Genomic DNA, 16283 nt, shown 5'->3' on the forward strand with positions numbered 1-16283 from the left:
CCTTTTTAAGGTGATTCCTTCATTTCAATATCTTGCATATTAATTTATTAGAATTGCATTGGTTATTATTCCAACTTGTTTGTTGAGATTACAGTATGTAAAAAGTATATTCAACAAATAGAAACATTTTAAAGCAAAATGCCCATTTATGTAGTACCAACCGAGCTTTCACAATATAATTAATATTTATGAGCTACGCATTTGTCCCGCCCCGCTCGCAGTGCATGCTGGATGAAGCGGAAGTAGCGCTGCACGTTGACATTGCAGAGCGTCCGATTCTCACATTACACTCACAGAAAGGTGAGATTTGCTGTCATATCTAAAGATTTAGTTAAATATATTATTATTTTAAAATCTGGCTACGTTTTAAAGAAGGTGTTTTAGATAAATATATGGTCTGGTATTCCGTGACATTGTTTGATATGAGTATGAATGATGTTGTGTAACTTATTTTGTAATTATTACATTTTGGGATTGGTAAAAGTCGATTTTTTTTTTTTTTTGTACAATTTTGTATAAATGATTCAAAGTATTTATTTTAGATGTGCTCTCACTGACAGAATATCATTTTAGTCCGTTTATCTCTTCTATTATGTCAACGTAGAACACCGTGCAAAGTTGTTCCAAATCTCTATGAGATATATATATATATATATATATATATATATATATATATATATAATATTTATTATTATTATTAATATATTTGTGACCAGCTCCAAAAATGACTAACGTTATAATAAACATGCTATACTAGTAGTTCATACCACATAATCCAAGTCAAAAAAGAAACCTTATGATAGCTTTGTGTTATGAAAATATATTTTTACATACATTCATATATGGAACATCAAACTGTTTTATAATACTTATATAGTCTGTATTTTGACAGTCATTTTAAATGTATTTTTTTTGTCAGAAGAAAGAAGTCCTACAGTTTAAGAACAACACGAGGGTTAATAAATAATGGATTTTGATAAAGTAGATTTTCTATGAACATCATAACACAAGTTATGATGCAGCAGGATCTACTTGACCTTCAGTGTTCTTGATCTCTTGATCTCTTCAGGATTGGTGTTCATCATGGGTGCATCTGTATCCAATCTTGCCCCAACTATTCAGGCAGAGTCCGTGATGTCAGCGCCTCATTTTAGTGGGGTTTCCCCACCCCCTGGGTGTCCCATGCATCAAGAGCCCCCTAAAAGTGAGTCACACACCGTCTGTTATCATAAGCTTGTATTTAATAATTATTCATAATGTGTCAAATAAACCCAGGCTCTCCGCCTCCTGAGTGCCCCATGTATCAGGCTCAGACGCCCCCGGCAGGCCCAGCACATCAGGAGAGAGCTTATGAGTTTGTCGAATGTCCCATGAGAGCTTCTGAAGGAGCCGTCGATCCCACAAACATGGTGAGCTGGGAATCCCGTCATTAAGATGATGCTTTTTGAGATTGTGTGTTAATGTTGCTTTAACATGTCCCACAGATGCCTCCTCCAAATCAGGTGCCCGCCCCGGACCAGCCATTCTCTCTGTCCGTGAAAAGAGAGGAGTCTAAAATCCCACGATCAAGCACAGGCCAGAACTGGGTTTATCCTTCTGAACAGATGTTTTGGAATGCAATGCTGCGGAAAGGGTGAGTTTACCTTTGTGTTTCTGTCCCTAAATGTTTTACAACCAGACACGTGTCCTGTTTATGTTTTGGAGAGCTCTAAGTGGACCATGGGCCCGTTCTTTGTACGTCGCTCATTACATCCGAGATCAAATGACACATCCAAGATGATATCATCGTGCTAATCATGATCCGGCTAATTGGGTTCTTCGAACACACCTGTTGTGTATGATTAGTATCGCTGGATTGAGTTATCTGAGATAATTGCGCGTTCATGTGTTCATTGTGTTGGGGATATGTATCGATACTCGAAACCATGATCAGCAGTGCAGCGATTGGCTAGTGGCACGACGGCAATGTAATGACGTCATATAACTAAAAATGACAAATGACGAAAAACCGACAAATTTCTGGACTTTTATAAGGAAACAGCCAAGCAAACAAAACTACATAAATGCTATAATAGATACATCAAACAGATAATAGAAACATTTTTTTATTTTATTATATATTTTTTCATGATTCACAATTATTTAGATTCGCAATATATAATAGTTGTGCAGTCTTTACCTTTTTATTTCAATGTAGAAATTATCTATTCATTTCATTTTATATTTGGACAGATTTGTTACGTGACAGCATTAATGAAAGTTTCTTAAGGGTCAATATCATGTTATCTGCATCTCCTGCGCTCCATCAAGCCACTCTTATAATAGCAGTCATCACTCAAAATAATGCACGACTCTATTATCTGTATAGCATGTGTGTAAGACTCTAATACAATTATGAAGTAATAATTTTATGACAAATAAATATTTCAGTGAGTAAAACTGGCTGTGTCTATAGTAGGCTGTTATGGACTACACAGCATTCTTATATTATTTTTAAATAAAAGTTTAAATGATTATTATTTAAAATGATCGTCCCTGGATCAGTACGATACTCTTGTAATAAAGTAGCGGTGGTAGCAGACATATTTTGGTACCAGTTGTGGTTCAAAAGAAGCGATCTAATCCTGTTTACATGAAATAAGCTGCTCCCGAGCAGGTTTAAGCTTACGGACCTGTTGCTATGACAGCAGCTCCGGGATGAGCTTCGAAGAACCAAACGATCCAAGATCACGCCAAATCGTCAACATTCAAATCCAGCTAACTGAGTTAGCGACGTACGAAGAACAGGCCCCAGATATGCCATTTGGCTTCCCTTCAGGATGTTTGTGTTAGTGCTGTAACTTGATTACCTAGATAGAACAAAAACTAACAGATTAATTCCAATAGAACTTGATGTTAGTTTTTGAACACCAGTCTTCTGCTCATTAAGGCTGCATTTATTGAATGATCAAAAATACAGTAAAAAAACAGTAATATTCTGAAATATTATTATTACAATTTAAAATAACCGTTTTCTATTTTAAAATGTTTTGTAATGTAATTTATTCCTGTGATGGCAAAGCTGAATTTTCAGCATCCATTTCTCCAGTCTTCGGTGTCACATGATCCTTCAGAAATATCTTTACTGTCATATTTGATCCTTTGAATGCATCCCTGCTGAAGTATCTTAGATCTTTTGTTTTTCTATTTTACTTGTTGCTGTGCACTCTGAGATTGCTTTCTCAGTGTGGTATATGCAAAATTCTGCCTTATATTTTGGTCAAATTTGGTATTTTGGCAGGCAAATATTCGGTAGGCAAATTTTTGCCTTCTGTTTAGGGAGTGCCTCTGTTTCCTTAAAATGCTTTCAAGATGAGCAGCACACTGTTCGGAAAGGAGATCTTGTTTTGATACTATGCAGAAAAGAATAGAGCTTGTTTTGCACATTTTGGAAAGAAAATCTTGTCTTTTTTTCTGTGTTGAATTACTGTAAATTACTAAAAAAAATTTTTTTGCTAGGTGGCGTTGGAAGGATGACAGTCTTGCTCCAGAAGACATGACCAATATCATCCAGATCCACAATCGTAACAATGATCAAGCCTGGCAGGAAATCCTGAAGTGGGAGGCGCTGCACGCCAGGTAACTACAACAACAACTCTCACATGAGCAGTGCCTTTAAACATTTTTTTTTATTATTACAAGAAATATATATTATTATTATTTTTTTTATTCAATAAGGATGCATTAAATTAAAATCGAATGTAAAATTAATTAGTGCTGTCAAACTATTAATCGTGATTAATCCCATCCAAAATAAAAGTTTTTGTTTACATTATGTATGTCTACTGTGTATATTTATTATGCACCGTATATATAAATACACATACATAAAGTATATATTTAAAAAAAAATTACATTTATATTCATATATTTTATATTATATATAAATATATTAAATAAATGATAAAAAAATTCTTAAATATATGTATGCATGTGTTTGTATATAAATATACACAGTTTACACACATATATTATGTAAACAAATTTTTTTATTTTGAATGGGATAAATCGCAATTAATTGTTTGACAGCACTTAAATTAATGCTGTTCTTTTAAACTTTCTATTCTTCAAATAGTGATTACAAGAGTACTACAGGAATAAACTGCATTTAAGAATATATATATATATATATATATATATATATATATATATATATATATATTCTCTGTTTTTATTGTTAGCAGAAATAATGGTGACTGATAATGAAGTAACTTGTGATGCTAAGCACATTTGAATCAGATAAATCATCATCACCTCGGATGCCCTGTTGCTGTCAGATAAGCGAGGTGATGATATGGTGTCAGTCATTGGATGGTCAGTGTCAGTGTGATCTGCTTTGTTTCTGGCAGCGAGTGTCCATGCGGTCCGTCTCTGAAGAGATTCGGGGGCAAAGCCAAAGAGTTCTCGCCCAGAGCCAGAATACGTCACTGGATGGGGTGAGATATAAAAATAAATCCTAAAGGAAGTGTTTAAAAAGCGACAGAGGGCTTGATTTTTGTCTGTAAACTTTCTGTGTAGATATGAACTGCCTTTCGACCGACACGATTGGATCGTAGATCGGTGCGGAAAGGAAGTCCGGTATGTCATTGACTACTACGATGGCGATATTAATAAAGACACCTACCAGTTTTCCATCCTGGACGTGCGTCCGGCCTTCGACTCTCTGCAGGCCGTCTGGGATCGGATGAGGGTGACCTGGTGGCGCTGGACATCATAGAATCCTGTATAAAACAGTTTTAAGAGTTCTTCATCACTATAAGACATCACAGATTATTCGGTTGCAGTATGCTAGGATCTGTGTGCTGCTGAGTTCTGACTGTAAACATGAATCTTTGCAAATTGTTGCACATTGAGAGACTTAAAGGTTGTGAGTTCTTTCTGTTGGAGAGCGCAGTGAGTCTGATGAGGATCTAAAATCAATCAGTTTTTTTTTGTCTGCTTGTTGAGTGAAGGTTATCAAACTGAAATCTTATTCAGAGGTTAAACATATCCGCTGGTTGTTTTTCTCTCTCGAAGGCTGATTATTGAGTGTTTTAGTTCATGTTGAGAGCGATTGGCAGCTGTTGGCGTTTGCAGCCAATGGTTTGGTGGTTTTTGCTTTTGAATGTAATGGATTTCGATGAAGCATATGAAATAATAATGTGTTTCATCGGTCAGCTTCCATATTCACTGTTGTCAGATTTAAAACATCATTTCTTGTATCTACTGTTTGAGTTTATTTATTTTGTGCAAACTGCTTTATTACTCTGTGTGTGTGTGTGTGTGTTGCTAATTATGTTCTTTTGAGTGAGAGTGTTTCTGAGTATTTATCTGATTAAATCTAAAATTAAAAATCAAGTCTTAAAGTACAGGTGCTTGACTGTTAGTTACTTCACTTTTTCACTTTCCGGAGTACACCAGTAGGTGGCGCACTTTCCTCAGAAAATAGTGATAGTGACTACTAGTGATCAACTATAGTCACCTATGAAATAGAGGAGGGCCATAAAGGCTTTAACATCTTGCTCAAGCACAAATCTGCTTGTAAGGGGAAAATTTAACCATTTTATGAAATAGTCATGATCAAAAGGTCTTCCCATGAACAAAGAGAGATGAACAGTGAAACTTGCATATAATCTGGAAGATGTAATATGGAAGGCAAAGATTCAAAACATGGTTTTGATAATGAATTATTTTGATGCCAAATATCACAGTGCAATTTTATTCCACGTTGGTGTGATTCTAGAGTCAATGGATATGGCATTGTATTGATTTGAATATGATGCACTGCAAGGTATTTCATTTATTTAAAATATGTAGTTGTCTAAAACTACAAACCTTCATTGCAAAGATGTTGACGTGATGTTTTCGCCTTACTGTAGTGAAATGCATATTGCACACTGAACAGCTGACTGATATATGAAGAGTCATACGGATTCAGACCAATTATACATAACATACATAATCCTTTATTAGACGGAATTGTGCGGTTTATGATTTTACTAAACTTTTTATTTTATTTACTTGTGTTATTTGAACTGTGAAGCTGTATATCTATTTGTTTTTTTATGGTTATTTCATGGTTTAGGATATTATGGACATTAGTGTTGTTTCAAAGCAACAGTGCTACTTACTATGTAATACAATGAGAATTTTCAGAGAAAAGCAATCTGCAAAAATGAAAAAGATCACATTTAGAATAACAGTAAGAAGGTCATACAACGTTTTTCTTTGTAAGTTGTGTTTTTGGGATTTTTGTTTTGTTTTTTTTTAGACCTCCTTGAATCCTTTGTACCGATATGAAGCGGTCTCAAGACGAACAGCAGTTTCTGATGACGTCATTTGTACAGTATGTTTATCCTGAAAGGTGATGAAGTCCCTCCTGGTTCTTTCGTGTCTGTGAGTAGGTGTGTGAAAGAAACCTTCACTCATGGTGCAGAATAACCTCATCTTCTGGGGAAAGGTTCCCCGTCTGCATTCTTTGCAGATGGAAAGCTGATTTTGGTGAGTTTCATGAGCAGCTTTTGCTGTGACTGATCATGGTTGAGGGTCCATTGCCTGCTTTTGAGTAACGTGTGTGTGGGGACAGATACTGTATGTGTGTATTTGGTTTTTCATCTGGGTTTCTGTTTGGCAGGGAACCAGAAAAGCCCCTTGTAGTGCACAGCGCAGATCTCCAAACAGCCCGTGGCAGTGGAGCCCCCTGCAATCCATCCAGTCTGTTTCATTTACATACCAAAAGATGCCCAACTGTGCCAAGTACAATAACCAGTCTCTGTCTGGAGTCCAGAACTGTAACATTAATTACGGGAAGGAGTAACAGTTGGAAAGTTTCTAGCTTGCGGGTCACTGGTGGTCCTGACATGTTTTTTGCTTCTGTATTGATTGTACTGCATCCAGAGTGATGCTGATGGAAAGCCTTGTGTGTTGCAGATTCAGTGCCACTTATTTTTAGCTGCTCGGTTATGGCAACAAGCTTGTTTGAAATTTGTTAGCGAGTGCAGGGTTATTATCAGTAACTAAAATCATCCTATTTTCATTGCTTGAAACCGAAGTTAATATTTTATTTATTTTATTTCAGCTAGTCATTTCATTTTTGTTTAGTTTAAGTTAACTAAAGTTGAACTAAAACCAAAACTTAATGTAAACTTTATGAACATGTTTAAAGAAGAAACAGAATAAGAAAAATGACAGACACGGCAATTATAAAAAATGTAAGTAAAATCAAATATAAAAATAAAATCTAATTCAAAATATTGGCAAACGCTATAATAGTATGTATCTGATTGAATGTCACTGTGAAAATATCCTACTTTACCACCTTTCTGTCTGGTTATAGGATGAATGCACATCTTCAATAAGCTTGGTTGACAGAATTTGTGGCATAATATTGATTACCTCAAAAATGTATTTCTATTTGTCCCAACTCTACAATAAAAAAGCAGAACTTACAATGGAAGTGAATGAGGATGAAAAAAAAAACAGTTTTAAAAGTATAGCCACAAGACACAATAAAATTGACTGTTAAAATGTATTTATAGATCAAATAACAGTAGAACAATTTAAATGCTTTGATTGAATTTTCAGCTTCACACACACAAGTCCTCTAAAGAATCCTCCATTTTAAGTGTTCCAGTGTAGCTTCAAATTCTATTATTATTATTATTATATATATTTTTTTTAAATGAGGGCTCAGTCAATTTTTATTTTATTTTATTTTAACCAACATTATGCTACAAATGCTGTCGATTAAACTTAATTTGTATTAAACCTGTATAATTCCTGTAGGCCACACTTAAAAATGTATAAATGTCATTGAATATCAATCCAGTTGGCATTTACTGGTAGGAAAGATAACGCAAGCACACTTACGTGTTATATATTGCAAACATTCATACATTTTTAAGTGGCACAAGTGTTCAAATTGGCTTTGGGGTCACTGCATATTTATACAAAATGTGAATATGCTCTATCTTCAACAGTGAGAAATCTGAATCTTCATATATGTTTAGTGTCTTATCCCTAGTTTAATAATAATTCAATAAGCAGCTGTTTTAAATGCAAATCCCATCCATGATTTGCATCCGGACCACTTCTCCCACACACTTTACCATAAACATACAGCAAAAAAAATAACACACTGCAGTTGGTAATTGTGCTCTTTCTACATAATAAAGAAAACAACATTATGCTGAAACTAAATGAATGCATGCAGGGTGTTTAAAGGCTGTCAGTCGGAGGCCTGCAACAGGAAGACAACAGTCCCACAGGAAGCTTTACTGCACTTAAGAGTTTGATTTGAAAGTGAAATGCAGTAACCATGGAGACAATTTTATGACACCCAAGTACCATTTTGCGCAATCAGCGTGGGTTTATTCTGCATACATCATTTATTTTCTTTTGCAGTGATATTATACATGAGGGATATTTGATTGCGCTTCTCTAAATTTCTTCCCAGTAAAGGCTTCAGTGGTCAAAATGTTGAATGAAATTAAAATTTCAACAAAGGATTAATTATTATTTTTTATTTTTTGTAAATGTTCACAAACACAGCCATAATACCTTGCAAAAGAAAAGTATACCTCATAAAAACATCATTACATTTTAAATAGTCTCTGCTCATTAAATCAGAAATGATGATCTCATTTATTTGGTGCTTATTTAAATGGTTTCAAAGCAGATTAGAAGGAAACAGATTAACAGAAAAAAATGTAATTTAGTTTTTTTATTTATTTATTTTTTTCAGAAAATGACTGTAAAATAAATTGTTTTCATTTGTTGTGATTGAAAATTAGGGTTATTCCACCAAATAATAGATTTCTTGACTCTTCTGAAGTTAAAAAAGGGGTATTGTGTTGTATAAAGATGAATATGAATATGTCTGAAAACTTGGAATTTTTGGTTTGTTTGTTTGACCAATTCCAATTTTAGGCATTGTTTACATCATAAAACAAAAACTATGTTTTACTCGAACACAAAACTATAAATTGTATATCCAGAGAAACAGAGAATATTTAAGTGGTCTCTTAATTTTGAAGCGTTCAGATGTGAAAGCCTCTAAGTGAAAATTTCTTCTAAAACTATGGCATTTTTCTCAGGCTCAGTTATTTTACTGTAATAGCAATGAAAACAACCAAGGAAGGCTATCTCACGACCAATTCGTACGTATTTTACGAGGTTGACTAATTCATACAATTCGTATGACCTCACTCGTATGATTTTTCTAGACCCCAGTTTACGGGCGGGGTAAGTTGAAGGTCATTCGTACAAATTCATACAAATTGTGCACCTCGTAAAATATGTACGGATTTTTTTTCATTGCCCAACCATTGCACAACCTATTTATTGCCATTAAAAAATTACTGAACCTACACATAGGAGTCTGATAAAAATGCTAATAAAATATACTTTATATAAAGCTGCTTATCCTAAACATACCTTAATATATACAATAATATATATAAAAAACATCCAATATTTACTTTCAACATATATTTTGGTACCTGAGGTGGTTTTTGGGGGAAAATACCTGCTTATTTATTTTATATTTTTATTTCTTATTTCAGAATTTTCAGTCTTACTGATGGATGTACATTGTGTTGAATTAGACATTTATAATAAGGAGGTGCATATTGGCCTGTTTAGAAGGAAATGTTGAGTTCTTTGTAAATTCCGTTATTTAATATTTTTTAAATCTTGTATTTGAAGTGTATAACAAAACAACATTTATGGCATAATTTATTTGCTTTCTTGATTAAACTGCTCAAAATCAAGCAGGTAAATATATATATATAAAAAAACGACAAATTCTTCTAGCCAAATACGTGCAATGCCAAGGCAAAGCAGGACCTCAGAAATTAGAGAAGAGATATTTATCCTTGACACAAGAAAGTTAGGGGGTCTTTAAGGCGCTTACATCAAGAGGGTCCTAGCGGCCCTCAGGCTGCCAAAATCCACAGCCGTCAACATTCAGCATTCAGTCTGACTTCCTCACCTCGGATAATTTATGCGCCCAGCACACCGCCAGAGGGCTTTTGAATACATTAGGAGCCACGACTGGACCTCACACTGTTAGTCTGTGTGCGCACCACAGGTCATGTTCTGAAAGGACCCGACTAGTTTGTGGCCAAAGGATTGGCACGGATCCGTCTCAGACGTTCCCTCCAGGGAGATCCGATGCGCAGCCCTCTGGAAACAGAGAGAGAGAGGCTGAGAGCCTTCTACGAGGCATAATCAAACCAGTTTCAATTTGTGCTGTGGGTTTATCACAGCACTGGAAGTGACGAGTTCTTGACTTTTATAGTGCAGTCAACCAGCACGCTGAGATAGACAGGCCTTCTGCATTGTTTTTTAATGAGCTCTGATGGAAACCGGTAGAAATCGGAGCAGCTTAATAAGTAGAGGGTGAAAGCAGCTCATGTATAATGACTAGTGCAATGATCCGACGTCCCACCCTCCGCCCAGATCAATAAACTCACCCTCTTGTGTGGCGTCTTCTTGCGGTGAGGAAAGATGAATTATCAGCAGCTTTGGAATAATCGTTTTGTCTTCGATTGTTTGCACCATCGTGGCCTCATTTTCTGTCCTATCACAATTGGATGGGTGCTTCCTCCTGTCTGATTGGCTTTGCTCATGACCGAAAACAGGCTCCTTACCTATACTAATTATTTCTTAGATTAGGTGCCGAAGTCATTAAATGTAACCCAACATTTGGAGCCGCATCGATTCATGTGATTCTGTAATTAATGTTTTTTGAAACCATGACTGATTTTTGTGATTGTTAGGTACTGTAGTTCATTTGATTGGATTTAAAGGGTTAAAGGGTTGTTAAGGTTTTAGGATATAAAAGCCTATTAAAGTATCCATATGAATGGCACGGCATATTTCACATTTTCTGAGGTTATACAAAAAATGTGTGTGACTTTTAACCCTGTTGAACGAATAATTGAGACAGTGAGTCGAATAGAAGTAGCCTGTTAAGAGAATAAATAATTCAGACAGGTTGTGTGAACTGAATCAATGATTCATTGAAAAGACTCTAATGAATCATTCATTCTCAAACTGAATATTGCTTCTTTCCTCATGAAATACCAAATTGTTGTAATAAATAACTGCAAAAAAAAAAAAAAAAAAAAAAACATTACATACATATATTATTTGTTCCTTATGTTTGTACCGAAAATTCAAAAAAGTTTTGTAGTCAAGTGTAACCCTACATTTTTTAGTCTGTGTGGATCCCTCATTATTAATTATATGTATATATATATATATATATATATATATATATATATATATATATATATATACACACACAAATACACACACACACACACACACACACACACATATATACATACATACATTTACATTTGTTCAAATTATCTGTCTTTTTACATTTTTCTACCATTTTACTATTTTGCTAATTATGTTCAACACAGACTGTATATACTGTATACATTTTCTATATACAGTATGCATAATATAACATTTTCCTTTAATTAATTTCCCCCTTAATTATTTCTTTCTTCATAATGTTTCTTTGTTAATTTTTTTTTAAATTTGTCCTAAAACTTTTTATATTAAAATGTCCATTATTGTCAGGGTGGTCTCAGAATCTGTTAACCCCACTCTACACACATATAAATATTTATGTATGAAATATCATTTTTGCTAACATGGTAATATTTTTCAGTTTAGGGTATTTAGAAATTCCATTGATTTCCACACCGACCATACGTCTGATTTCGTCTTTCCCGGCTTCCTGCGTGTTTTAGTTAAATGAATTCTTGATGTTGAATCAAAACGAGCTCTTTTGGGTGTCTGAAGAGCTCAGTGGATTAATTATTCCCGTCTCATTGTAACGGCCGACCATGGTGCTCCTATCCGGCCATGAGCGGTAATAGCTTTTGATGATGATCTTTTATCCAATTACTGACTGGTGACCCGTGAGGCTACCTGTGTTTGCGGGCTCAGGTTGGATTCATTAGCGGGATAAATCTGCTCCTGACCCGCTGGATTGGACTGGATTTTGGGGCCATGGGAGGGGACGAGCAGCTCCTGTTTTCTCAGGAAAAGGAAACGTAAGATTGACACCCCTCCCCCCCGTTCCAAGATATCAGCTCTGTGGCTGTGATAAATGGTAATGGCTGAGGGACCCTCTAACCCCGTTCAACAGGGACCAGGTCTGATAGACAGAGAGAAGACAAACAGCACAATGGAGAGGAGGAAAGACACTCCTGCTCCTCCAGGTTAGGAGCCCGGTGGCCCCTGGGAGGAAAGATGTACACATAGCCTTTTCCGAGCACGGCTGCTATTATCTCCGCAGGTCTTAAATAATAACGGTGTGTGTGAGAGACAGAAGCTGCGGGGAGATTACTGTAATCAGACCATACAGTACACGAACGGACGCCCTGCGGCACAGCAGTAGGTGGGATTCTGGGATGTGCGCTGGATGTTGTCTTCCCGGAAAGATTTGAAACTCAAAATGAACCTTTTCTGCTATGGTTCAACTCATTTTCTCAGCTCCGTGATGAAGGAGAGTGAGAACTTCAACTTTAAAGTGTAGGTTTGTGATGTTCTCTGTGAAGTGATGACCTTTAAAATGATGTGGGCGGGTTATTAACGTGCTTCATTAAATGTTTTTATATGCTGGGGGTGAAAGGAAAGTGATTACGGTTTTAAAATTAGTATTGTGTTTACATCAAGTTTCACATTCTCTGTTCACGGGCTTCATTAGTTACATTATTAGCTTTAATCTCATTAAAAACATATCATACTGAATAAAGTGTTTTAAAAAAAGAGAACAAAAAACACGTTATTTCTGCAGTAATAAAAAAAGTATACAGTGACCTCAGAAGTATTTGGAAAACTGAATCATGCCTGAAATGTATGAATATCACAACAAAATATTAAAGTTGCCCTATTATGGGAAATGAAAGGTTCATATTTCGGTTTTGGGAGTCTGAAACAACAGGTCGATATGCAAACAAGGTCAAATAATAATATGCATCTTATAATATGCATTTAATTTGACATTTTTACCACTTTAAAACAAGTGGCATTTGCAAACCAGGGTTTTTGCAGTTAACTAAAACTAAAATGTGAAAACTTGAAATAAAATATAGCCCAATTCTAAAACTGAAATAATATATAAAAACTATACAAGCATATTATATATATATATATATATATATATATATATATATATATATATATATATATATATATATATATATATATATATATATATATATATAATGACACGAACATACTACTAAATTATTTAAACTAAAAAATTAAAATGAAAACAGAAAAACTAATGCAAATTATTAATAAAAACATCTCAATGATACTAAAATAACAATGCTAATGAATAAAAAATTCCAAGAGACTTTCACTTTTTTTATTACCACTTTTTGAATAACTTTTATCCAACCTTTTAGTGGAAGTGCATGTGCTATCTTTCTTTAAAATGAGTGAAAAATAAATAATTTTCAATAAATTAATGTACTTAAAAATTAATTAAATAAAAGTAGTTTGATATTGTGGCTAATGCCATGACATTCATGCAGCCAATTCAATAAATAAAAAAGCAAAATATTTAAACAACAACAACAACAACAACAACCACAACAACAACAACAACAACAGCAAAAAGGATTAAAGGTTTAAAAAAGCACTTTTTTCCAGGAATAATATGAATTTTCCAGGAAGAATATGGTTCTGAACTGTGTTAGCCTACCTGATTACAAACTGAATGATACTTTAAAAATCCTCTAAATACCATGTTAGTTTCGTCCAAGGTGCAGTTTGGAGGATTACCTAACATCCTCTCACAAGTGAATACATTTTAAGGCATTCTTTAAATAATCCGTAAATATTTGACAGCATATTAACAATACTTCCGTAGAGTTCGAAGTCTCACAGTGTTTTTATACCGGCAGTGTCCTGCGGCTAAGTGCGTTTACAAGTCAGTCCCCTGCCCTTGTCAAATTAGCATTATGGTTTCTTAATTACAAAAACAGCCAGATTACAGTAGCTCATTAGCAAGCACCCTCCTGCACTCATGAATAATGTATTAAAGGAGTGCAGATGTCTTGCATTCACTCAGAGGAAACCAGGCAAACACCTGCATTCGCTAAATGAGGCTGGATAAAGAAGATCTTCAGAATAGTTGCAGTGTAGTTTATTGTTGTGATTTGCCACATTCGTTTGTTTTTTATTGTAGAGATAGTCAAATCTAACATATGCCATAGTCAAGCTGAATTTTAGCCTTGAAAATAAAGAAAAAAAAAACGTGTTCTTTACTTTTTTTGGCATGCACAGACACAAAAAGCATATTTAATATGCATAAGCATATTTGATTTGATTTCTGTAGTGTCACGCATCGGCCACACGAGGTCACCGTTGCTCTTTAACAAAAGGGGCAGGTTTCTCTCTGTGGGTGAATGTATGTCACATCTGATCCTAAGTCTCTTTAAATATAAACTCAAATTAATGAGAGTGGATAGACACATTATGCACTGAATTATGCTTAATTGGACTTCTTTAAATAACACTTACTGTCAGACTGTGTATAACCCTGTAGAAATGTTTATTTCTGCCTTCCTCCGCTCTCGCATGATGGCGTCTTCTGTCAGCGAATTAACCGAGCTGTCATTAGCAATTTGATGAAGCCTTTCAGATAAACATTTCTTTATTTGTCTCTTCTTCTTTGGCTTTTCATTTGTACTTTATCGAGCACACTTTGCTTTGCGAGGTTGCAGATTTTTGAAGTGCACTGCAAGCAGCTTTCTTGGCTCTTGAAATGTATTGTGGTGTTTTCTCGCACTGCATTGCGCTTTCTCTGCTTCTCGGCTGACACATGCAGTGGCCTGTGTTTGTTTGGCACCGTGCCCTCGCCAGCCCAAGCTCAGCCCTTGGTCTATTTCATTTAGGCCAGAAATCTTGACTTGATCTATCTATATATCTATCTATCTATGGACTTTTCTTAACCATTGGAAAATTTGATTTTGTTTTTAACACAAATCAAACAAATCAAATAATTTAATAATTAAAAAAAAGACACTAGTATGTGGTTAGCCAATGATAACAGAGTGAACATTTAGTGGAGAAAAAAGGTAAAAGTTTTAAAGGGACAGTATTTAAAAAAACAAACAATGTTTTAACCCATTATACTTCACAATATCTTGTTGTGTGTTTCACAGAATGAAAAGTCATGTTTGAAAGCGACTTCATGGGGTGAGTAAATAATGACTGCATTTTCAGTTTTGTATGAACTATCACTTTAAGCATTATAGGTGGAGAAGTATAGGTGTGTTAAGGTTCTCTATAGAATCAAATGTGTGTGTGAGTGGGAATTCTTTGGCTTGATATAACGTCGCTCATCCGAGGTCCTGGTTGGGTTCATCCTGCCCTTTGCTCACTAATACTGATAGATGATGTCTGTCAGAAGGGTCAGTGGCCTCCCGTCATGCTTCAGGGGCCGGACAGAAGGCCACTGAAACAATCAATGACAAACCAATCAGAGCGGCTTCATTTAACTATGTGTGAAGACTCAACCTATCAGAATGCTTCTCTCTCTCACTGCCTGAAGCATCAAGCTCTCATGCCACAGGTTACCAATGCAGGTGGCCAATCTGAACTCACTTCACAGACTTCTGTAACACAAATAGAGAAGACAAAAAAAGTCCCCTGTGCTACTGCTTTTGATAATCAATTTCACTGTATGTCACATTATGGAGGAAAAGTAATGTTTTAATGTGTTAAATTGCTATTTATGAAAAATATACATTATTAAATTAAAATGTTCAGTTCATTTCTCTTGGTTCATGTCAAATTAATTTTGATAAATAGGTCGCACCTGACTATAAGTCGCAGGACCAGCCAAACTATGAAAAAAAGTGCGACTTATAGTCGGGAAAATACGGTAAATAACTTTCAACTTAAGCAGTTTGTGTTGGCAAAAATCTACTTTTATTTACTTTAAAGACATTGAAAATCATGATGCACATAGGCAGGTTGTGTAGTTACTAGTATGGAAATGCTGGGACTCATTCTTGAGTCATCCTAGCAGCATCATATTGGTAGAAAATATGATATGAAATTACATGAACCCAACAGGACTTATCTAAGCATTCCCTCCAAAGCGTTAGATTTCTCTCCGATGTGGTCACTTTCTCTTTGCCGTTTGGTGTGAAATGTGTTCCTGCAGTCTCTGAATTGCTGTGTGATCTATGTGGCGGCCAAGTTTTAATGTAGAGTAGTGG

General features: G+C 35.2%; 1 protein-coding gene across 1 annotated transcript; it reads left to right on the forward strand.

Annotated features, from left to right (window-relative positions):
* Window positions 1-202: 202 nt before the first annotated feature.
* On the forward strand, window positions 203-5387 carry LOC128012820 (holocytochrome c-type synthase). Its single transcript, XM_052595364.1, has 7 exons — window positions 203-300; window positions 1070-1204; window positions 1276-1409; window positions 1485-1633; window positions 3499-3618; window positions 4389-4475; window positions 4558-5387. Exons 1-7 carry the CDS (start codon window positions 225-227, stop codon window positions 4754-4756), a joined length of 900 nt encoding a protein of 299 aa, XP_052451324.1. The 5' UTR covers window positions 203-224; the 3' UTR covers window positions 4757-5387.
* Window positions 5388-16283: the final 10896 nt, after the last annotated feature.

Source organism: Carassius gibelio, chromosome B24 (genome assembly GCF_023724105.1).
Source record: "Carassius gibelio isolate Cgi1373 ecotype wild population from Czech Republic chromosome B24, carGib1.2-hapl.c, whole genome shotgun sequence".
Lineage (NCBI taxonomy): Eukaryota > Metazoa > Chordata > Actinopteri > Cypriniformes > Cyprinidae > Carassius > Carassius gibelio.